At 37.7% G+C, this 25866-nt stretch overlaps 1 protein-coding gene across 1 annotated transcript in view; it reads left to right on the top strand.

The window, feature by feature from the left end:
- Positions 1-17307, top strand: part of Cngb3 (cyclic nucleotide gated channel subunit beta 3) — a 174275-nt gene extending 156968 nt beyond the window's left edge. The window contains exons 16-18 of the mRNA XM_051198109.1: positions 13831-13977; positions 14290-14464; positions 17155-17307. Of these exons, the coding sequence (XP_051054066.1) occupies positions 13831-13977; positions 14290-14464; positions 17155-17307 (475 nt within the window). The remainder of the gene's footprint in view (positions 1-13830; positions 13978-14289; positions 14465-17154) is intronic.
- The last annotated feature ends 8559 nt before the right edge of the window (positions 17308-25866 follow it).

The following is a 25866-nucleotide window of genomic DNA, read 5'->3' as shown; positions in this document are numbered from 1 at the left end:
CCCAGAAGTAAGAAACTGCTTCCTCAAAGGCCTCAGTGAATGAAAGCTTCCATACAAGAGGCCTAAATGTTTGGGTTGGGAGTAAAGATGAGCACATGGGCATCTGTTATGTTAGAATACCATTTCCTGGATGATTCCCACTCATACTTCAAGAACTGATTCAAGAGGTCCCTCTTTAAAGACATCTTTTCAAAACCCAGAAGAGATTGTAACTCCTTGCTGTTTGCTTCCATGGCATTTCATTTATTATGTTTCAACAATTACTATTAATTTGTAGTTAATTTGTTTAGACAGGTCTTTCAAGAGATTGGACTATTAAAATGTAAGAACTAGAAATTATTCATCTCTACATTACCAGCATTTACATGTAGTCTATACAGTACATAATAGTTTTATTTTTATCCTGGCTAAATAAAAAATAATGACAGCTCCAACCAGGTGATTAAATGTTCAAGTGCCACACAGGGGCAGTACATCTTTCAGATCTGGCAAGCATTTGAAACTAGTTTGTGTGTTAACTAATCCTTCACTGTAACAATGCCAGAGGTAATTAACTTGTAAATGCTTAGGGTCATGGGTTGAGAGTTCTTCTCCATGGTCAACTAGCCCTGTTCCTATTATCCCATGTTGACATGGCCAAGTTACCAAGAAAGGCCACACTGATGCTCAGGTTCTGGATCACCAACTTTGGCCATGGTGGCAACTGAGGTAGGTGCCTGTCATGGCTAGGACCACAGCAATCTGGGTGGTCTGCACTGTCATCAGTGGCCATGGTGTTGACTGGGCCAAGTTGCTGCCAGAGACTGTGTCTGGATCTGTGGCCCTACTGCAGCCAGGGTCTGCATTTGTGGTGCCTATTACCACTGGGGGGTCATGTGGATGCCAGAGTCAGTAGGTAGGGAATACCTGAAGTTGTGTTAGGGCATGAGGGTCACCCTGCAACCTAGCTGATGTCTATCTGAGTGGCCTGTTCTGGTACGTAGGGATATGGTGATATCAGAGATGGGCTTCTGATAAGGGCTATGTCTGGATCCATGGTCCTACAACAGCCAGGGTTTGTGTTGATGTTTGTGGCCAGTGGTGGCCCTAAAGGCCACACAGAAGCCCATGGTCTAGGCTGCAACCTGTGGCCATGCCACCACCAGGAACACACTGTTCCGGGTGGTCTGTACTATCACCTGGGACCATGATGTTGTCCATGCCGGTGTTGCTACTGAGGGCCATGTCTGAATCTGTGGTTCTACCATAGCCAGGGTCTATGCTGATGTCCTTGCCTCCTGATACCATAGAAGGTCATTCCAATGCTAGGGATCTGAATAGCAAACTGAGACCATGTTGGTGTCTGAGGGTCTTGCTGCCACCAGGGCCATACTGGTCTGAGTGGTCTATACTGCTACCAGGGCCATGGTGATCTCCAGGTTGAGCTGCAACCTTGGGTTGGCCTAACCTAACATCTACTCTATCTATGACTGGTCCTGAGAAACAATAGCTGCAGGATCCCCAATGACTCAGGGCAACAGCAGGATATTCAAGGGGAGTTTCAATGTTGGTCCAGTGATGATGGTGTGATGTGGTGATATATTGTTTATGACTTATTAAAACCACTGAGGATCAAAATATCAAAACAGCCACATTGGTTAGCCATAGAAGCCAAGCAGTGGTGGCACACACCTTTAATTCCAGCACTTTGTCCAGGAGACAAAGGCAGATGGAACTCTCAGAGTTCAAGGCCACTCAAGGCTACACAGATTAGATTAGTCTAAAAGAGTAACAGAGTTTATGTCTTCAATCATTGAACTCATGAGAGGTGTTTAAGACAGACAGGAACAGGGTCTCAGAGCTGGCATTCATTCTCCAACCACATTAAGGATAGGAAGGCATTGATTCTCCAGCCATGCTGAGGAGAGGCAGCAGTCTGAGGCTTGGTGAGAACTCTAGGAGACAAGATCAGACCTTTCAGTAGAGGTAAGAGCTAGTGGCTTGGCTGCTTTACTTATCTGACCCTCAGCTTGAACATCAGTATCAGTCTCTGAGTTTTTATTTTTCATGTTACAATGTGTGAAAGGCCTTGAAGCAGACCAATGGCTCATTTTCAGGTGCTGGTGGAGCTGATAGGACAAAAGGGTATACTGAGTGACACACCCCAGACCCAGTATCACTAGGATGAATGAAGAAGTGTTGGAAAGATTGATGAGCGAAATGGTTTTTTGTTTGTTTGCTTGGTTGATTGGTTGGTTGGCTTTGTTTATAATTGATTTGGTGGTGGTTTCTTTTTGTCATATACTAAAGGGGTGAGAGGAAGATATGGAAGGATTGGGGGGATAAACAGTATTGGGATACATGATGTGAAATTTCCAAAGAATCAATGAAGAATTATGTTATTTTTTAAAAAAAAAAATGCCTCAATAAGACCAGGCTATAGGCAGGACTGTGCAAAATTTTCTTAGTAATTGAGGTAGGAGAGCCCAGGCCATTGTTAGTGAGGCCACTCCTGGTAGGTGGTTATTGGTTCTATACTAAAGCTAAGCTAAGTAAACAAGGTATGAGAAACAAGCTAGTAAGTAGCACTCCTCCACTGTCTCTGCATAAGATCCCACCTCCAGGTTCCAGGCATGCTTGAGTTCCTGTCCTGACTTTCTGCAGTGATGGACTATGATGTGGAAGTCTAAGTCAAATAAACCCTTTATCCCTGTCTTAGTTCAAGTTTCTAATGCTGTGAAACAAAACAAAACAACAAAAACAAAACAATGAAAAAACCCCACTATGACCATGACAACTCTAATAAAGGAAAATATTTCATTGGGGGGGGGGCTGGCCTACAAAATTCTAGAGCATCTAGCCTGTCTACTTGTGTATTTCAGGTTACATGTTTTATAGAGGCATCCTGCTGTTATCTTCTAGTTCCTTAACTGGGCACACTCTGTCTAGCTACAGGGAACCTTTTGCACAAGAGGTTACTTCCACTTGCATACTTTTCCCACCCACCTCCCCCACCACCCACCTTTTCTCCATCTCAGCTTGTTTTGGGGGCTTCTTGGATTTCCCACTGGAGGGACCACCCAAGTCTCCTTGTTACATTATCTTGTCAAACTATATTCATTATTTAGACCATTTATCTTTTTAGCTGGATGTTCATTGGTACATTTATTTCATCATCACCACCCTCAAATTAGAAGTACCAGGACAGCCACTATGGCTGTTCCAACCATGTTCTCTCCCCTGGAAGTACTAAAAGGAGAGCTAGAATGCAGCCCACACCCCCCTCCTTGACCATGAGCCCCAGCTATTTGCTCTGTCCCACCTCTGTGCTTTTACTTTGTAAAAAGCAGAGGGCATTCTTCTACCTAAGATTTGGACCCACAATACCGTATATTCCCAGAAACACTACATTTCTCTAGTTTGCACAGACGCTGAACAGGCTCCCATGGTCTAATAGATATCACATGTAATTTATCCTACATTTGGCCCATAAGTGTGCATAATAAATAACTTGTTCATGATGTCATAGTCAGCCATTGCCCCTTGTCATTACTAAAAATAGCACTGCTAGATTGATTTATCTTTGTAAAATTACTTCATTTTTCTCTCAAGTTATTTCTTTCAGGTGTATTCCCCAAAGTGGATTAACTGGGCCAAAAAGTAGAAGCATTTCTATAATTCTTCAAGTATGTGAGCAGATAATTTTCACAAAACAGTGAACCCATGTACAATATAATTAACAATGCATAGCTCTTTTCCCATAGCATTGCTGACCTTGCTTTATTTTTTCCTTTGTTTTGAATTTTAATAGGTTGTTCTAATTTGCATTCCTCTAAATAGTACCCAGAAGAGACTAGGTAGCCAATAAATATTTGCTGAGTGAATTCCTTTGCTAGGAGCCAATTCATGATCATTAACTTCCACACTTCACTCACTTTCTGTTCGTTGTATCATCACATATTACAAGTTATTTAAAAGAATTAGGTGCTTTAGATTATTTGGTTTCTGTTCAAGATATTTAAGTACTGGCTTTTATGGTCAAAGTGTCCATTTTGGGGAATTATTTTCTATTTATGTTACCTCTATATTACTGTGAAAAGGTCAAATATTTTGAAAACTAATTTTGCTTTCTTCTTCACTCTGTTTATATTTTTTCCTGAACATTTTTTTAAGGAGAGGCACACCAGAGAAACATTTACATTTGTATTTTAATGCTTAATTGAAACATCTGTTATTCTTTTTTCTAGTTTTGTCTTCTTTTTATGAAAGGCAGATAATAAGTATGTGTGTTAGCAAGGATAAGAATACTTAATACTAGGAAACAAAACCCTGCATTTCCAATCTCAAACATGAACAAAACCCCAATTTAAAAAATGTACTTACACTTTTACCACACTCCCCATAGTGTGGTCTATAGCTGTACAGAACATTTTTTGCCATATCATATTTCCATGAACAATTACGCAATCACTACCATTTCCTACACACATGTTCAAATATTCTCAAGATCTCTCTGCAAATAACTCAATGTAATACTAAAGTAGGCTCTTTACTGCCATTTGGAATATATACTAAAATCATAATTCTTTTTATGTGTATGTGTGACTATGTCTATATACATGTATGCCACAAGTTTACAGGTGCCATGGAGACCAGAAGGTACCAGATTCTCTGGAGCTGGAGTTACAGGTAGTGATGTGTCACCTGACATGGGTGCTGAAAACCAAACTCTGAAAGAGCAGGAAGTGCTCTACACCACTCAGTGGTCTCTTCATCTCCAAGTCAGATCTTGACATACATTATCAAAACAGCCTGAGCTTTTCCTAATGTCTACTGACATAATGTGTGATTAAGAATAATAACCATGATATAATTTAATATCACTAGAATTTTCATACAAGGAGAGACCCTTGACTTGAAATTAGTTCTTATCTTGGTTTTTAACTCTGTGTGTGTGTATGTGGTATGTGATGACATATACATGATTGTGTAAGTGCATGTACTTGTGTGTGCTCATACAGAGCCCAGAACAGGACATTGGGCATCTTCCTTGTTCATTTTCCACATGACTGCCTTGAGACAGGGTCTTTCACTGAACCAGAAGTTTGTGTTTTCAGCTAAGCTGGTTAGCCAGTGAGCTTTCAGGATCTGCTTAGCTCTGTACTTTAGTGCTGGGGTTACAGTCACTCCCAGCCAAGTTTTGGTTTGTTTGTTTTTCAATGTGGGTGCTGGGAATCTAAAGTCAGGTCCTCATGTCTTCCTGGCCCAAAGCACTTAATGGATCCTAGACCATGGCAAGAGCCTACCAATGTTATCATTAAGCACAAAAATATTGGGTCTTAGTTTTGAAAATAAAAGCACTTTTAAAATTAAAAGCTTTATTTAAAAAAAAAAAAAAAGAAAGAACTTTTTTTAGTCACCATGATTCCAAAGGAACAGGCTAATGTATTCTCAATTGGTAACTGTTTTATTACCAAAGTACCCTTGTAAAATATTCCTCTGATACTTAAAGGGACATTAATATAAAGGACACAAAGTGATACTACATGTTATTCTATTTCTCTGTACTCCTCCTTAGATATTTACCCAGATTCATTCTTTGTTTGCTTGGCTACAGCCAATTCAACTCTGAAATCAAGAGCTGGCAGAGAAAACTGAACCAGATAGTTGACAGCTGTGAAATCTAAACTAGCCAACTTTGTTAAAAATTCAAGTGCACAGGAATTCTTCTATATATATATATATATATATATATATATATATATATATATATATTTTTTTTTTTAATCTAGGCTACCATGTGCTTGTCATTTTAGCAAGTACTTGATGAATATCAAAGTATCTGCAAAGAGCAAGATAGCCAGGCAGAGTTGACCCCAGAACATCCTCTGTTGTTTGCTCACCAGCAAAAGTTTTGTGAGAATTTATTCTTAGTCAAGTTGGAAAGTTGTCAGGGAACAAAGTGTTTCCTTACAAGATTGACAAAGTCCCAGGAACAGTCCACAAAGGTGATCTGAGCTCCTGTCCCCAAATATAGCCCAGCTGGAAATTTGCTTAATGAGAACAAATATTTGAAGTTTTAGTTTCTTTCTCAACTTTGGAGATGATGCTTTCCTCACATACAACATTCAGAATTAGTTTTATTTCTATTGTAAGAAATAATTCTACACGAAAAAATACATGTCAGACTAGAAATGTCTTTATTTTAGAAACATTTCTATTTCCTGTAGTTATCAAAGCATTAATGGTTCTGAGTTGTCTTGGTGAGCTGACTAGATTTACACCCCATGCCAAGATTTGTGGTAAGTCGTTGTCTGAAACTGCTCACTTTCCTCTGCTAAATTCAGCCACAGTGATGCACAATTTTCTTACAGGTTATAAGGAATTAGTTAGATTAATATATAAAAACAACTTACAAAACTCTCTGGCTAAAAGTAAACACTGGGTAATGTTAATTTGGGATGCTACTATCATCAATAATATTACTATTTGCTTCATGTGAACTTTTCTCCTAGCCACAAATAATTAGAGGACCTATGCTAATCATTTTGTAATGTCAGAACCAGCTCATTATGGTGTATGGCATATATATATATATATATATATATATATATATATATATATATGTGTGTGTGTGTGTATATATATATATATATATATATATATATAATTTATGTCTGTTTTTCTTGTTTGTAACTTACACAGTGAGCTCTGTATCTTTTCCTGGAGGGCTGCATGCCAAACAACAATTACTTATATATATGATCTCACACATCTTGACCTACTTATCAAAGCTCAATATGGAATATGTAGTTCCAAAGTACATCCCTTGCCTAGCATACTCAAGGGTGGGCTTTCTGGAATGCACTGTACTGAATGACTCTGCTCCATCTAGCATGATAGCCTTACTAAAATGTGTCTGAAAACAATATATAGCTAGCACTGATATTCTTTTCTATACTCTCTCTGGTATCTATTTACTCAGAGAATATGGCTCCTTCCAACACTTCATAAAGTGCCCTCTATAAAGTCCTTCAGGAGACATTTCTAACTATCTTCAGAACATTTACTTTTATAGTTTAAATTACTGAATGCCAAATTTAACCATCCAAAAGCAAAATTTAACCTTTAAATAAATTTCACTCATGTTCCCATTGTTTTTCTTCTGTTTCTACATTCATCACTTATGCTTTTATACTCTGTTATCTCCTGTGAGTTCTACTAAATATAGTTACTCTGTTAGAGAGAGCTGTGTAGTACAATGCACAAATTCAGGGGTCTCCAACTGCACTGTACTAAGAAAGAGAACTATAGACCAATATCCCTCATGAATATTGATGCAAATATACTCAATAAAATACTGGCAAATCAAGAACATATCACAGAAATCATCCAGGGATGGTTCAACGTGCAAAAATCCATCAATTTAATCCACCATACAAACAAACTGAAAAAGAAAACCCACATGATCATCTCACTGGATGCTGAAAGGCCTTTGACAAAATCCAATGCCCCTTCATGATTAAGGTATTGGAGAGATCAGGGATAATAGGAACATACCTAAACATAATAAATTCAATATGCAGCAAACCAACAGCCAAAATCAAAATAAATGGAGTGAAATTGAACACATTTCCTCTAAAATCAAGAACAAGACAAGGCTGTTCACTCTCTCCATATCTCTTTAATATTGTACTTGAAGTTCTACCTAGAGAAATTAAAAAAAAAAAAAGGTGATCAAGAAGATATAAATTGGAAAGGAAGAAGTCAAACTTTCACTATTTGCAGATGATATGATAGCTTATATAAGTGACTGGAAAAATTCCACAAGAGAACTCCTACAGCTGATAAACACCTTCAGCAAAGTGGCAGGACACAAGCTTAATTCAAAAATAAAATAAAATAAAATTAGTAGCCCTACTATATACAGACAATAAAGGGGCTGAGAAAGAAATCAGAGAAACCTCACCCTTTACAATAGCCACAACAACATAAAATATCTTGGGGTAATACTAACCAAACAAGTGGAAAACCTATATAATAAGAACTTTGAGTCTTTCAAGAAAGAAATTAAAGAAGATACCAGAAAATAGAAAGATCTTCCATGCTCTTGGATAGGTAGTAAAAATGGCAAGGATCTCAACATAAATCCAGTCACACTGAACCTCTTGGAAGAGAAAGTGGGAGGTACCCTTGAACTAATTGGTACAGGAGACTGCTTCCTGAACATAACACCAGTAGCACAGACACTAAGTTCAACAATTAATAAAATGGACCTCCTGAAATTGAAAAGCCTTACAGAAGTAAGGCAAAGGACACAGTCAACAAGACAAAAGGGCAGCCACAGAATGGGAAAAGATATCGACCAATCCCACTTCTGACAGAGGGCTGATTTCCAAAATATATAAAGAATTCAAGAAGCTAGTTAGCAAACACCAAATAGTCCAATTAAAAAGTGGTATACAGAACTAAATAGAAAAGTCTCAATAAAGGAATCTAAAACTTCTGGAAGACACTTAAGAAAGTATTCAACATCCTTAGCCATCAGGGAAATGCAAATCAAAACAACTCTGAAATACCATCTTACTCCTGTCAGAATGGCTAAAATAAAAAACATCAATGACAGTTTATGCTTGGGAAGATGTGGGGAAAAGGGTACACTCCTCCACTGCTGGTGGGAGTACAAACTGGTACAGCCTTTTGGAAATCAGTATAGCAGTTCCTCAGGAAAATGGGAATCAGTCTACCTCAAGATTCAGCAATTCCACTCTTAGGCATGTACCCAAAAGATGCACATTCATACAACAAAGACATCTGTTCAACTATGTTCATAGCTGCATTGTTTTTAATAGCCAGAACCTGGAAACAACCTAATTGCCCCTCAACTGAAGAATGGATAGAGAAAATGTGGCAGGCACATTTACAAAATAGAGTACTACTCAGCCAAAAAAAAAAAAAAAAAAAAAAAAAGGGATCTTGAAATGTGAAGGCAAATGGATGGAACTAAAAGAAACCATTCGGAGGTCACAAAAAGACAAACATGGTGTGTACTCACTCATATATGGTTTTTAGACATAAAACAAAGGATTACCAGCCTACAATCCACACTGCCAGAAAAGCTAGGAAACAAGGAGGACCTAAAGAGAGACATACATGGTCCTCTGGAGAAGGGGGAAATCTCCTAAGCAAATTGCGATAATGGGGGGAGGCGAAAGGGAGTTATGAGTTAGGAGGAAGAGGAGGGGAGAGGTGGGCAAGAGGGAGCAGGAAGATTGAGTCAGGCAAAGAGCAAGAAAAGAGATATCATAATAGAGGGAGCCATTATAGGTTTTAAGAGAAAGCTGGCACTGTAGTCCAGAGATCTACAAGGATGAACCCAACTAACAATCTAAGCAATAGTGGAGAGGCCACCTTAAATACCCTGCTGCTATAAGGAGATGGATGACTACCTTATATGCCATCCTAGAGCCTTCATGTAGTAACTGATGGAAGCAGAAGCAGACAGCCACAGCTAAACACTGAGCCAAACTCCTGGAATCCTGTTGCAGAGAGGGAGGAGTGATGGATGAGCAATGGGGTCAAGACCAGGCTGGAGAAATCCATACTAACTGCTGACCTGAACCAGGGGGGAGCTCATGGACTCCATTCTGACAGTTGGGAAAACCCAGACCCCCTGAATGTGAGTGTTAGTCAGGAGGACTGGGCAGTCTATGGGACCTCTAGTAATGGATCAGTATTTATCCCTAGTATAAAAAATAGACTTTGGGAGCCCATTCCACAGAGAGGGATACTCTGTCAGCTTAGACACATGGGGGAGGACCTAGCCCTGCTCCAAATATATGACAGATTTTGCAGACTCCTCATGGAACTCTGCTCCCTGAGGATCAGAAAGGAGATGGGATTGGGGTTGGTGAAGGGAACAGGGGAGGATGGGATGGTGCAGGAACTGGGATTGACATGTAAAACAAGCTTGTTTCAAATTTAAATTTAAAAATTTTAAAGTATTGTTATGCAACTGAAATAGGTATTTTGAAATAAAACATTCCAATGCAACTGAAAGAGAATACTAATTTGATTCTTAGAAACTAAGTAATGATGGCAGAAAAATATTTAGGTCTTTGTTTTCTAATATTAACTCCTTATGTTTTAATAGATGCATAAATGGTTAACATGCTAATTCATAAGACGCAATTATATTGACTCTAGCAGATGTTTCTGGAAAGCACTTGTCAATGTTGTATGGAATGACCAGTGAAGTCATATGTTTGATACATTGTGTGTTTGTTTTTGAATTAATTGTTGTTTGATCAGAAATCTTTTCCTTTAGCCAAATTTTCACAACCTCTCAATTCAGTCATGCTATTACATACAAGATCATAGCACATATTTTAAGATGCTAGGATATGTACTATATGTATATGTAAATACTCATCTTAATCTGTTTTCTGTTATTGTTACAAAATACTAACCTAAATACCTTTTGAGGAAAAGAAATCATTTGACTCTCAGTTCTCTGAAGTTCTTCCCAAGCAGTGAGGTCTAAGTTGTGGCTTCGGCTGAGACTGTTTTCTTGAATCATTAGATGGCCACTGTGTCATATGACAGAGAAAGCATGTTGGCTATCTTTATTTTTTTTTAGGTTGGTATTATAACATTTATTAAAATAATGCTATGAGTTAATAGAATCAGCAAACAACCAAAAATTAATATGCAAGCTATGTAAAATTCCAACTGAAACCCAGACGGGTCTAATGTATTCATTCATCAGCTAATTAAAAGCCCAAGAAAGACAAGACAAACAATTGGCTGTTTTCAGTTATCAAAACTGTGGATTTTGCATTTTGTATCCTTTTCTCAATCAAGAAGAAAATTCTTTTGAATGCTATATAACATGCACATAAAACAAGATAGAAAAATACATTATAAACTTGTAAAAGTGGCTGTAATTACATTATCTTACATGTTTCTCTTAGGCAATAGGTTGGTTATGATACATATATAGCATGAAACTACTAAGATAATAAAGAAAAATAGTATGTGTCAGCTGTATGGTAACATACCAGGACACTCCCATCTACCCACGCTAAAAAAATACTGTCAGGAAATACTGTCATAATACTGTCAGGAAAAAAGTCTTAAAAACTACATACTTTAATAAGAAAAAAATTCAATAGAGTGATAATACTGACAACCAAGGCATTCATAAGTTTTCAAAAGTTTATTTATAACCAGCATCACTCATAAAAATCACAGTCTATTGTTTTACACATTTACTTTCTTCCCCATGAAAGACCTTTGATAAACATCTAAAATATCCAGGTATAACACAGCTGAGATGAGACTGGATCAAATACTCCAAATACTGGTACTGGTTTTTTTGATTTTTTTTTTTTCCTGTTTTTTTCTTACTATCACCTCAAGTGTTCTCAGTGTCATATATTTATTCATGCTGGCTATCTTTAGAAAGCAATTTTCTTTTCTTTTTTTGGGGTGGGGGTGGGGTGGGGTGGAGAGAGACAAGCTCTCACTAGGTAGCCCTGGCTAACCTTGAACTCACTATGTAGACAGACTGTCCTGGAACTCACTGCTCTGTCTGCCTCCCTAGTGCTGGGATTAAAGGTGTGTGCAGCACCACGCCAAGCTGGAGCTCCATCTATTAATGAAGGCCCTGCCTTCGACACTTCATTAGCACCTAAATAGGCTATACTACTTCCAAGTAGTATTAATGTATCAATTTAGGAATGATTTTCTACTACATGAATGTCAAGAAAAGGTTTCAAACAACAGGGGTGTCTGTGTGTCTGTTGGTAGCTGACTTTCACACAGTTTCTCTAAACACACTGTCTCTTTGATAAGCTCACAAGAACTACTTCAGTTTCTGCACCCATCTCTGAAGGCCACTTTATGTCTTTTTGCATATCACAAACTAGGGGTGAGAATTCATTAAGAGATTTTGCCTTTTTCATGACTGAATATCACAAGAGCACAAAAAGCCAGTCCTTTAAGGATAACCAGTTTCCTGTAGCAGATAAAAAGAGGGTTCTGTTTTCAGCAAAATCGACTAGTAATATGTTCATAAATGCGTATCTAAAATGATGATTTGGTTCCTAATCCTGCAGCCTTCTCACATAATGATATCATGATCTGATGATGTGCCTCTTCTATTCCCTCTCACTGTCTTGAATACATTGTGGGACTTAAAACTTCCATGAATGAACAGAAATATCAAAAAAAAAAAAAAAAAAAAAAAAAGTCCTTAAGCTATCTAAGGTCACAACAAGTAATGGGTCCAGGATTAGAACAGATTCTAGCATTTCCTCTACTATTGCTCAATTCAAGCATCTTTTTAACCTGGGGACATTTAACTGTAGCATCAGTTATTTGTCCTCTGGCATGGAGCTTTCGGGAAACTCTACAAGGTGCTGTGGCTATTGAGGGAGGGGCCTTCTTTCTAAGCAATTTAATGAGTAAAACTTTTCACCAGTGACATTCTGGGGAAGCATTTTGTGGATGAGAAGAGAAAAAGATGCTATTTTAAACATTGCTGAGAGAGTTTGGGCAAAATCCATCTGGCAGACAGACTATTTCTTCTGTTCAGAAACTCATCAAGCACTCCAAACTTGCAACCTGTAGGCAAGTTTAATTAAAGCTTGAGAAATCTCAAAATACCCTGACATTTAAATATGTGATTTCCATTCCTTCTCATATATTTGGCATGCTCACAGAGGTTCTCTGGGGTTCAGATTAAGCTCCCCAATGACATTCTGCCCTGCCTAACTATTGGATTACTCTGTATTAAAAACCACAGGAGTGTGGCTGAAACTACCTTATCCAACCCATGTCCTCCCACTTAATAGAGGAGCAGGAAGGCAGATAGAAACTTGTATGGATGAGTTAGTAAAAACACTATTGTCATGAATACTGTGATGGATGACAGCTAGCTACAGCTATGTAAATAGATTATATACACTCATGTATGCATAGAATGCTGTATAGATATGTAGATGGATGAAGTAACATTTGTTTCTTTTGTCTTCTCTGGAAAAAGCAGTCATTGACTAAAGTAAACAAGCATTAACACAGTCACATTAAAGGATTCTAAACATGTATGCTATGTCTTGGAGGGGTAATTTCACTCTTCAGTGATTTGGAGAGCCTTAGCCTTCCCTCCCCAACCCCCATCTTTAATGTTAGGTTCAGAGAAATGCCCAAGTTTGCTTTAGGTCCCTTCCCCAGCCTTTTCTTTCTGCTTTGGTGATTGTTTCTTGTTTTGTTATGTTTTGCTTTGACAGTGTACTGTTATGCATTCCAGGCTGACCTGATCTTTTCCATCAGCCTCCCAAATGCTTAGATTATAAACTGTACTACAACTTCAGTCGAGCATTTTTCACAATTCATTTCTCTCTCCTTTCTTAGCATTATAATTATTCTTAGCAAGGAATAGTGGCACATACCTCTTCATCTACTCTTAGTACAATCCCAGCTCAGAGAATGATGCCACTCACAATTAGCAAGTCTTCTGACCTCTATTAATATGAGCAAGATTATCCCCTCACTAGACAATGTCTCATAGGCTCTCTTTTCCAGGTGATTCTAGATCGTCTCAAGTTGACAATTAAGAGGAACCATGGATTAAAGGCGGTAAACACACAGTGTTTGCTGAAGATTCTGTATTTCCCATTGGGAAGAATTTACTGTTGAAGGAAAGTCAACATCTTAAGAATTTATCATGTGATACCAAGTTTAAAATACCAAGTTGAAAATTAAATTTGCAATTTTGAGATTTAAAACAAAAGTCACCGGAGTGTTATCGAACTGGTGACTGGAGACCTGTTTTTCTTTATCTCACAGCCTCCTGGCAAAAGAGGGAGGAAACCGTCGAACTGCTGATGTGGTGGCACATGGGTTTGCCAATCTTTTAATACTGGAGAGAAAGACTCTCCAAGAAATTCTGCGCCATTACCCATCGTGTAAAACGCTCCTCATGAAGAAAGCCAGGTACGACCTGTAAAGCCCCAGCAGGACCACATGTGATGGTGCACACTTAGAATCCCAGCACTTAGAAGGCTAAGACAAGAGTCCCAAGCCAGATAGAACTAGAGTGAGATACTATATGGAGGGGTGAAGAAAGATGGTTTTAATCTATAAAATTTAAGATAGGGCTAATTGTGTTACATAGAGTAAGTTACAATTTTCTTCATGAGATACACCCCAAAACTGAAAGTCAAAGTGGTGGGAGAAATGACCACTCTTTAGGGAGAATTTGCAGCTTCTGTCACAGAGCTACTCAAAACATTCTCTTGTCTCCAGAGTTCTTTTAAGCCTGAAAGGAAAGAGCCCACAGATGATCCCTCCACAAACAAGACCTGCCTTTCTTTGCCCGCCAAAGGAAGAGACACCCAAAATGTTTAAAGCTCACTTAGCAAACACAGGAAAAGCAGACCTTGGAAGTCTCCTCAAAGGCAAGAGAGAACAAGCCACTCAGGTAACAAGGCTGATTGATGGGAACACACGAAGGGTGGCTAGCCGCAAAAGTGGGGAATGCAGCGTGGTGTACATTCAGGCATCGGGCCATTCAGACTAATCTAACTCTAGCAATTGTGCTTTATATTGACATTTATTATTTAAACTTTATCTTCTTTAATCATTACATGAAATCGCTGGGTCACCTTAATATACATATTTATAAATATACCCAAATTTAATTGTTTATGAGTTCTGTTTGAGTCAATCTCTTTACTTACTATAATTTATTGGTAACCCCAAATCAATACATGTTTTTGTGTCATTCATGACAAGTAAAATATTAAAAGGAAAAAAATAAAAAGAGGTCATTTGATGGGTGCATTATCAGTTAATCTCAAGTTTTCTCCTTTTTTTTTCCTTAAAGCTTTATTTAATATATATATATATATATATATATATATGTATGTATGTATGTATGTATGTATGTATGTATGTATGCCTGCATGCCAAAAGAGGTCAGCAGATCTTGTAATAGATGGCTGTGAGACACCATGTTGCTGGGAATTTAACTCAGGGCCTCTAGGAAGAACAGTCAGCCAGTGCTCTTAAGCTCTGAGCCATGTCTCTAGCCCTTTACTCCTGTTTCTTATTCTGACTCTTGTGTAAATAAGTGGCCAAAATAACCTATTTGTTGCCACGGCTGTTTTATTTTGAGGTTTTTAGTTTTTAATTTAACTTTTTATGACTTTGTTGTACTAAGAACAGTACTTGAATACTTCCCAGACTTAAGTACAAAATTTTACAGTATCACTGAGGGAGGAAATACAGTATTATAATTTTTATTATAGTTAGTAGTTAGAATCAAATTATCTATGAGCTCAGTATGGGAATGCATAATTAATGGGTTAGTTTGCTACACTAAATAATGTATTTATAAAGGAAAACATACAACCAAAAAAGTTAGATATTGATCAATTGACAAAAAACCATGTCCTCTAAGACTCATCAGAAACTGGCCCTGTATTTCCCCTGGGAGCAATGGTTATATGTGCTACTTCAGTGATCCGGGTAACTTGATAAAACAAACAACAGTTCTAAAAACATGACCACAATAACAGGAACCATGGTATTGTAGTTACCTTCAAGTTGCTTTGACAAAGTATCTAATAAGAAGCAACTTAAGCAAGGGTAATGTTGGCTAACAGTTCAAGGGGTTGCAGTCCAGAACAGTGGGAAGGCAGGAGCAGGAGACCAAATGGTTACATTATATCCACAATCAGGAAGCAAAGAGTAAGCAGGAGGTGGAGGCAAGCTACAAAATCTCAAGGCCCACATTCACAGACTCACTTGTTTCCAATGAATCTCAACTCTTCCTCCTAAAATTTTCTAAGCCAATCCCAAAAGTTGTCACCACTTGAGGACCCAGTAATTTAAACACATGAACCTATGGGGGGCATTTCACAACACATGGTAACAAATACATACACATGGAAAGATAAATATATAAGTCATGTCAACAACATGCCAGTGAACATTTTCACAAATATTTAATCAACATGTAACAAAATATTAAAAAATAGGAACAACCCTACATATTTCATCAAGCCATCTGGGTCATAAACAGAGGCAGTCAACAATTTGGATTAGGTCACAATGAGCTATGGTACAAACTATTAACCAACATTCAGATTTACTCTGAGCTACCTGGTAATTCCTAGGAATGTAAAGACAGTGAAACCATACCTTTTTCTCTTTTTGTTTTTCTTTGGTGATCATAATAAATCTGTGTGAACAGATATCGAGAAATAGAACAGGTATTCACGCTTTCTGAAGTTAGTTATGTTCTCTTCAACACTTAGAAATGGGTAGCCATGAACCTTTCAGAAAATGAGGAAAACAAATATTACAAAACGATCACATTTTAAGATCCTAAAACTTGGATATTTGTCTCCTACACATTAACACTGTGGTGAATAATAAGAGTATAATGTAAAACAAATGCTTTACTTGTAGCAACCTAAAAATAACAATTTGTACAAGAAACACATGTGCTAAAGATGTAAGATTTCTACAGATACTAATAATAATTAAAAAAACAATAGGTTGGGGCTAGAGAGATGGGTCAGTGGTAAATGTACCTGCAGCCAAATTGGCCAGCCTGAGTTCAATCCCACATAGTAGAAGAATCAACAGCCTCAAGCTGTCCTCTAACTTCCACATGGACGCTGTGGCATATGACCCACATACACACAAACACAATGTAAATTAATAAAAATATCTCACGTATTAAGTAAGAAAAAAGATACGCAATTTTCCCTGAGGTTCTGGCATTATTTGGAAAGAAACCAGACTTTTTTTTGCAAATTGAATATATTTTTATTAAAAAATAAACATATATCATCTCCATAAAATAAACATAGTACACAAATATTTAAACACAGGAAATAGTAAGAAATGGCAGTGAGCAGCAAGACAGACATGATCCCTATATTCACTCCATTCAGATGTTTGATGGTGACTCAAATATTTCAATTATGGTTTCAACACTAGTTCTTTATTATGGCTTCTTCTATAAAAAAAGGTGGAAGTTCCAAAGGAAGAGAAAAGAAAGGAAAATAATATGAAGATAAAGGAACAGAGCCATCAGGAAAATCATTGGACAGGTCCAACTTCAGAGTAAGTTCTATGACAGCACAGTAAATGCCCCAGTTGAGTAAAAAGGCAGTTTTAGCCAGGGGATCTGCCTATCAATCACTCATCATCAGTATGGCTCCTGCTCATGAGACTGGGGGAAAACTTCTGATAACTGAAGTCAAAGACAAGGCTAAGCAAATAAGTATTATCTTTAGACGTAGGTGGTAGCCAGGATCGTTGCTTAAATTAATGAGGGAAACTAATCTCACTGGGGCCCTTGGAAACTTCCAGGCAAATCTGCTATTTCATTTCCATGACAATGGTTTTATTCATCCACCACTCCTAGTGTCCATTCCCATCAGCTTTGAGCGATTGCTGTTTCTTTTAAATGTCTATTATAGATATTTTCCACTTCTTTTCTGATGATGTTTCCTTGTTCCACTTTGATAAACTTGATTTTAATGCTACAGTGACTTAATGTCCTTTTGACCTACACTTTTGTGCTATGTAATTTCTGGCACAACACTGTTAACATTGGCTAAATGTACAAGGTAGACACATCTTACCTCTTATGTATAGTACAAGAATGTGAATGTTTTTAATAAAATATACCATAAATCAAGTGGTTTCTATTTCAGTAAGGGTGAGTCACTAAATTCAGCAGCTGACACTAAACTGAGCTAATGTCATGGAATGTTCTGAATGAGAACTCTGATTTTCACCCAAGGCCAATATCTGGCAGCAAGATTACCAAACCTATAGAGACAAAAGACCAAATCAAAAGCTAAACTTCTTCACTTTAGCAACCACAGCTACTTAAAGCCTCACCCAGTGACATACAATATCTTGCACAAACCTTTGGAACCCAACTAACCTGCACAGTCTCTCTCCCTCACAGAGGTGCAAACCTTTTCTGAGAACTTGCTGTGGAAGGAACAGCAATTGCTAAGGAAGGAACAAAAATTGCTGAAAAACACTTGATTATTAATGCTGCTAAATTAATCCAACATATTTATTTTAAAAATGTGTTGACTTCAAATTTTAAGTCTTATGGACAGGTTACTGGGGAAAAGAATTTTTATTTTTGTTTCCATAGAAAATTAAAAGCTGTGGATTCCTTCCAGACTAACATTGTTTGATCAAGCAAGACACCCTAAAACAGGTGATCCATTATTCAAACCAGCTGGGACAAGGCAGCCTTGCAGACTACATCCAGGATTTCTGCATCTTCTTAGGATCCCCAAGAAGGCGCCCCCTACCAGCAGGAAGCAGTTTGGAAAGAATGACACCCAAATTTCCAAATATTGTTTATAAATGTTTGTTTTCATTTAAATGGGGTTGGTTATAAATGGTTAATGACCACAACCAATCTCTTTAAAGGTAAAAATGGAATTATGGTATAGAAATGAACACCTTATTTTGGAATGGATTTTCATTTATTGATACAAATTTAAGGTCAATTTTGTGATATGTATATTTCTCCTCTTGTTTAGGTCTTGTGTTTATATAGCTCATTTAGAAATGTAATGTAGAATTTAGTACAGATTTTTGATAGTTACCTATAATAGTCAAAACTTTAGTTAAGTTTTACCTATTATAGTCAAACTTATAGTTAAGTTACTTAGGATTTCTAGATATACAGAGATGTATTTGAGTTGGATAAGCATTCTTCAAACCTTTCAAAGGCCTACAGAATATGGCTTTTAAAATAGTTTAGGGTTTTCCTTGACAGTGAGACATAACTTCTCCTGGCAACACCACCTGTGTCAAAAAGGAAGATGGACATCGAAGAAACTCGTTATGGAGTTTACTTCCAATATGGCAAGACTAGCCATTTGGCTGGACTTTTTAACTATATGCTTTATAAAGTAAACATGCAGGAACTATAGGAAAGTGACTGCTAAAACAAGGTGGACATTGCTACAGACTTCCTGCTTCATGGAAGAGTCTGCAAGACAGTCTGCAGGAAACAGAGAAAAGTGACTGACAAATTGCCAATACAAGTGGACAGTTTAAAGTTTCCTGCTTTGCTGAGGAGTCTGCCCAACACACTATGGCCTATAGGCTGAAGATGGAACATTACAGAAGAACCTCAGGTGACTGACAAGGCAGTGAGTTATCTCTGTCATTTCTAGAGTTTATATATTATCCTTCTGTGGTCTTTGTTGGAATTGAAGACAGATAGTTATGGTTATAGTTTTCCTTAGTTAGGATTAAAGATAAGTTACATATAGGACTTTAGACTCACATAGATAGGATAGATGATAGAATACTTTCTTTAATTAATTGATCTTGATAATGTTAATTGACTAAATATTGTTAACTATATTTCTTGTTTAATTGTTTTATTATATGTGATTGTACTATATTATCCCTAGTGCACAAATGGGCTTTGGGAGCCCATTGCCTATGGAAGGATACTCTCTCAGTCTACATACACCAGGGGGGGGGCGGCGCTAGGCCCTACCCCAAATGATGTGATAGACTTTGATGATCCCCCATGGGAGGCCTCACTCTCCCTGAGGAGTAGATGCGGGTGGGATGGGGGAATGGGTGGGAGGAGTAGGAGGACAGGAGGGAGAGGGAACTGGGATAGCTATGTAAAGTAAGATTGTTTTTAATTTAAATAGAAATTAATTAAAAAAGAAATTCTTACTTGGACTTTGTATTCTTTTTGCTCACTTGTGTCACTAGTCTTGAACATGCTATTTCACATGGCAAAAGCCACTGGCAGCATCACATTGTGGCAAAATCAGGTAGTAGCACCATACTGGAAAAAGTGGACCCCTTCCCAAATAAATGTCACTTAACTTACTTAAAGGGTGGCACTCTAGCTTCTCTGGCCCAACAGATGCAGAGCAGGGTCAAACACGCTACTGTAATATTTTCCAGACTCTTCCTGTAGCATTCCCTTCACTCAAAAGCTACTGGATTGGAATTTCTTGTTGTCTTAAGCTTTAGTACTAAGTAATAAGATTAGGAGGGCATACAGTACATGTCATCAGATTGACAGATCCTCACAGTTTTAGAAATCTACATGTACAGCTGTTTACAAAATCTTCAGGTTAATAAAGTACACTTCAGGAAGTTGTCCTCAGACTTCAGTTAGCACTAAGACAATTACCAAAGTGGTAAAAGTAATAAATACACACAAAATTTCATTTTTTTTTTTTTGGTTGTTGTTGTTTTCTCGAGACAGGGTTTCTATGTTTTGCTTTGGAGCCTGTCCTGGCACTTGCTCTGTAGACCAGGCTGGCCTCGAACTCACAGAGATCTGCCTGCCTTTGCCTCCCAAGTCTTGAATTAAAGGTATGTGCCACCAATGCCCAGCTGGCAAAATTTCATTCTAATTAATGCCATTAGTATATAGTGTTGACTTCTACATAATATGGCTGATTCTAAGTCCCAGAAGATGGCCACTGTAATAACATTTTGCAAAGAAAATTTTAACAAATTAAATTTGCTCAAAATTGTACAACATGAATATATTCAATATGCTCTGTGAAAATCAAAAACTTTTTTAAAAGGTATCATTTGAATGAGTTGACATTTAAGTTTCACAAAAGGCTGGTTGACTTTTTTCATAATTTAAAATACTATGAACAGTTTTTAAATAACAGTTAATATTATGAGCAAAAGGTCTGCAAAGAAGCTGTACCTAAAAAATCTAAATGACATTATTTAGCCTATAAAAGCTAAATAATCATTAGAAAGTCAATGATTATGGAGTGGTTGGACTGTTGCACATCTAGGTCCCAATTACAAATTTTCTTGAGCTATCTTTAGCATCCCTGATACCCATTCAGTACCCACCAACATGACATAATTAGGTAAGTCCCTTTAGAATGTATGAACAAGTTCTTTTGTTTCCACAGACCAAATGCTAAAAATGTCAATTGACAGAATCTGGGACCTTCAACAATGATTTCCCACATAAATTGTAACCAATGTGCCTTATCTACCTACTCTCCAATATATGTGAAAGGTGTCTTGACTGACAACTTTCTTTGTTCTGTCACTATAAAAATTTCATAAACTGCTGTCACCTTTGAAAATGGTATTTGGGTAACCTATATCTGTGACCTGGAACCCAATATTTGCCTCCAGAATAAGCCATCTCTTACTCTTTTGACATGAGACTTATGTTTTTGCATCAACAACATGTAGGAGTTAAGGTATGTAGAAGTGATTTTGAGACAAGAAAGAATCTGATATGAAGAAAATAAATAAAAGGAAGCATGGTGAGTTTGTACAGATTTTCACTCTTTGTATTTTCATAGAATGCAAATACCCCATTGCAACTTACACTCTTCTGTTGCTGATTATGCATCCTCTTAAATTTTCCTGTTTCAGATAATACCATCTTTTTATTTCTAATCAGAAACAATACATTTCAAGAATCAATCAATAGCGTCAATCAGTGGCTTTGCAGTTTTCTTTATAGTGGTACTGATGAAGGACAGAAAGACCAGGAACCTATGGAAAGTAGGAGAAAGAACCCTCATCTAGGAGTCTGATTGAAACCTCTGACCAGGGGCTAGAGAAATGGCTCATGGTTAAGAGTATTTGATGTTCCTACATTCAAAACAGCTGGACAAAACAGCCCTACAGACCACAGCCAGGATATCTGAATCTTCTTCGAATCCCCCAAGACAGCACCCCTTACCAGCAGGAAGTAGTTTGGAAAGAACGACGCCCAAATTCCCAAATATTGTGTATAAATGTTTGTTTTCATTTAATTGGACTTTGTTTTATAAAATTAAATAAAATAAAATAAAAATAAAAAAATAAATAAACCTGTCAAAATTTTCTGGACAATGCCAGCATTTGGATTTTTTTAAAAATAAGTAAATTTCTTATTGACAGCAAAAAAAAAAAAAGAGTATTCGATGTTCTTCCAAAGGACCTGGGTTCAATTCCCAGTACCCACATGGTGTCTACAACCATCTATAACAAAATCAAATCTCTTCAGACCAGTTGAGAAGCATAAATTGTAGTAGAATTAATATTTGCTGAGAAGGTTGCCAGAATGAGACTTTTAGGCTTTTTAAAGAAGTTCAAGTATACAAAGTTGAAAAATCTACCAAACTGCATTGTTACGAAACTTCACTGGTGAGACATAATAACCCTTTCATGTTGAGATGGTTTAGGATGAAACAGCAATGGCCTAGGAATAGGCCTGGAAGTAGATTATGTTGAATGAGGCCTCATTCCTCCCTCAGTTACAACGCTGTTAACCCAGTTTACAGTAAAGAGATCCCATTTTAAGTCTGATGACCTGGATTTAAACCCAATCAAAGAGAACTGACTTTTGAAATCTGTCCCCTGGTCTCTGTGTGTTCACTGTGGCATGCACATGTGTGTCCTTTCCCCACCACCACACAATAAAAATACACTCAATGACTTAAATAAAAATATATTCTACATTCTGGCATCCCTGTGATTTAGAATTTACCTTATCAATTGTAATACTTTAAGGTGTTCCTCAGGAACCAACCTGTGATCTCGTTTAGGTTTCTTGGAAATACCTTGAAGATAACAGTTCAAAACCCAGCAAATTCTGTAGGACTGTTAAAAAAAAACACACACATACACACACAAGGAAATACAATTCTCCTAGAGAAGCCCATGCCCACACACTGGGCTGTGTCCTTTTATCTAAGCAACTCTCTTTCTCTTGACTGTTGTTTATTTCCATATTAAATCATTTTTTTATTAAACAAAATCCTGCTTCTTACTGTCTAGTTCTCAAGCCATCAATCTTGAGTTTGCTGTAGTCAAAGTCCTTAACAGTGGAAGGTAACTGCTCAGGCCGCTGAGTACTGTGGGGCTGTGGCTCTGTCCCCTTTGCTCCTGGCTGTTCCACATTTAAAAAATCTTTCTAATTTTGCTTTCTCTTTCAGTTCCAGCATGCATTTTCTGTTCAATCTAAACAAAGATTCACTGTCCACCTGAAATCAGTTCTATTCCCTAGTCTAGCTTCTGGGTCCTCTTGCCATAGTGTTGGTCTAAATCACCAGCTTTGAACATTTTACTTCCTTACTTGAATACTGTATTGTTAGATTTGTGGAAGAAAGAAAGCCAGTAGATCTTTGAATCCAGAATGAATTACACCATTAGTTCTCTTGCTTTTCAAGACTTTGGGCTCAGAGTGAACTCCTACAAGCAGCTTTCCTGGGTTTTTGGACTGTAAAGGGGAATGTTTCAGGTTTAGTCTTCATAATTATGGGAGCCAAGGTTTTTATAATAAATACTTACATACATTATATAAAAAAGTCATTACATATTTTAATGTAAAGGGACATTTACATATGCTCCATATAATCTTTAAGTCCATCTGTGATTGTTAATATGCAAAACCGAGACCCAGGGCTCCAAAAAATAGCTCAAAGGTAAAAGTACTTGCTGTTCTTACAGAGGACCCAAGTTCTGTTCCTAGCACTCATATGGTGACTTAAAACTGTAACTCCAGTTTCAGGGGATCAGATGGCCTCTTCTAGTCTTCTCAGACACTGCACACACATATTCAGGCAAACACATATACATATAAATCACATCTTTTCTTTTCTTTTTTTTTTTTTTTTTAAAAGACAGAGACCCAAGAAAGCTTGTGGCAAAAGACCTGAGGACCAGGAAAGCAGATGGTGTAATATCTAGACACCCAAGGGGATGATGATACTAGCTCAAGTCATCAGGCAAAGAGTGAATTCTCCCTCCCTCTACCTTTTTTGGTTCTACTTAGGGACTCAACAGATTAGATGACACTTTCCCATACTAGTGAGGGTAATTTGTGTCATTTTTGTCTACCAATTCAAATGCAGACATCATCCACAAACACACTTGCAAAGACAACTAGGAATCCTTGCCTCCTATCCTGGCACCTTATGGACTGTGAAGTTGACGTGGAAGTACAGGGACTCAGAAAAGACAAAAAGGAGACAGGGTAGCAGAGATACCATTCTACATTACCACTCAGTACAGAAGCACAAGGACTTCTCGCACCAATAGAACCTCCACTCACTTCTCTGTGTCACTGTAATTGTGATCCTTCAACTATCTTATGTTATTAAAAAGTATAATTTGTGGGGCCTGAGAGATGGGTCAGCAATTAAGAGCACTTTATGCTCTTTTGGGGGATGGAAATTTGGTTCTCAGCACCCACATGGCAGCTGACAATTGTTTGTAACTTTTATTCTATAGGATCCAATACCCTCTTCTGACCACTGTGATCACCACAGATACAACTGGTACACATATCGTAAGGATTCAGGCATTATGCTGGCTTGCCCCTGGTACCTAACAGAATGCACTCAGACAGTACCCTGGTAAGCACAGGGTTCCATGACTACTAGTCTGCACTCAGTTTTTTGTTTTGTTGTTGTTTGACTTTAATGCTTAAAATTAAAGAAAAACCACAGTGGTATTTTTTATTCTGGTTTGCTTTTCTGAGAAAAGATAACTGACTAATAAAAAAGCAATTGAGTTGGATAGTGGTGGCACACACCTTTAATCCCAGCACTCTGGAGGCAATGCAGTCAAGATGAGTCTGATCTACGAATTGAGTTCTAGGACAGGCTACAAAGCTACACAGAGAAACCCTGCCTCAAGATAGAAAAAAACAAAGAACACAAACAAAGCAATTGAGTAAACTGGAACTTTGAAATAAACATGAAATTCCTTGTCCAGTGTCCCAAGCTGCCTCAGATGGCTTCTATGTCTGCTATCACTAACAGGCCTCAGAGATACTGCTGAGATTTGTTTTTAAGACAGACTCTCATGTGTCTGAGGCTCTCCTCAAAGTCACTATATAGCCAGTGAATATGCTGACTTTCTGATCTTCCTGCCTCTACCTCCCTAATTCTGGGGTTATAGACATGTGCCACTAAGCCAAGTTTTGTGTGATGTTAGGGTTTAAACTCAGGACTTCATGCATGTTAAGTAAGCACTGTACTGAACAACATATCCAGCTTCATTATCTCTGAGACTTTCACTAATACAATCTAGTTTATGGTACCGACAGCCCTCCAAACCCTCAGAGTTTGCATCAACTGAGGATTTATCTTCCAATGTTCTATTTGAAATCTCACTGCCATGGACAAAGACTTTCCACTGTTTTTGATGCAGAATAACCATAGAACATTATCCCCAACTTCTGAAAGATCATGTTGCCTACTGCTAGGAATCAACATTCATAATGTAATATGTATGGTATATTGCTTATAAACATGTATACCTTACCAGTAAGCCATACTAAAGATGTCTCTCCCTATCACAAAGCCATTCATTGCTAAAAATCCTTAGTGAGTATCATGAACCTTTCTTCCTTCCATAACAAGATGTTGATAGATCCAATCTTGTGCAGTTCCTGTGTGAGTAATCACAAAACTATTCTTCAAGAGTGACAAGTCCATGTCATGTCTGGAAAACAGCATTGCACAACACCCCATCCCTTGTTCCAACTCTTATATGCTTTCTATCTTGTTTTCTGTGATATTCTGAGCCTTGGAAAGGGTGGTATAGACATGCCATTTAGGCATGAGTATTCAATAGTCATTGATTCTCTGAATTCTGACCAAAGCTGAGCACATGAATCAGAGACAGTGGGCATACCTTGCCTGGCCAGTTGTTAGTATAACATACATAATCTACAACTGTGTAGACAGAGGTTCTGTTCTGCCTGGTCCCACAGATGTTTACTCTCAAACACCAGAGGCTTATATTAATTATAGACTGTTTGGCCAATGGCTCAAGCTTCTAATTGACTAGCTCTCTCTTAATTAACCCATT

Source organism: Phodopus roborovskii, unplaced genomic scaffold, assembly GCF_943737965.1.
Source record: "Phodopus roborovskii unplaced genomic scaffold, PHOROB, whole genome shotgun sequence".
Taxonomy (NCBI): Eukaryota; Metazoa; Chordata; class Mammalia; order Rodentia; family Cricetidae; genus Phodopus; species Phodopus roborovskii.
Note: the sequence above shows the minus strand (reverse complement) of the source record. Positions and strands in the feature narration are given on the sequence as shown.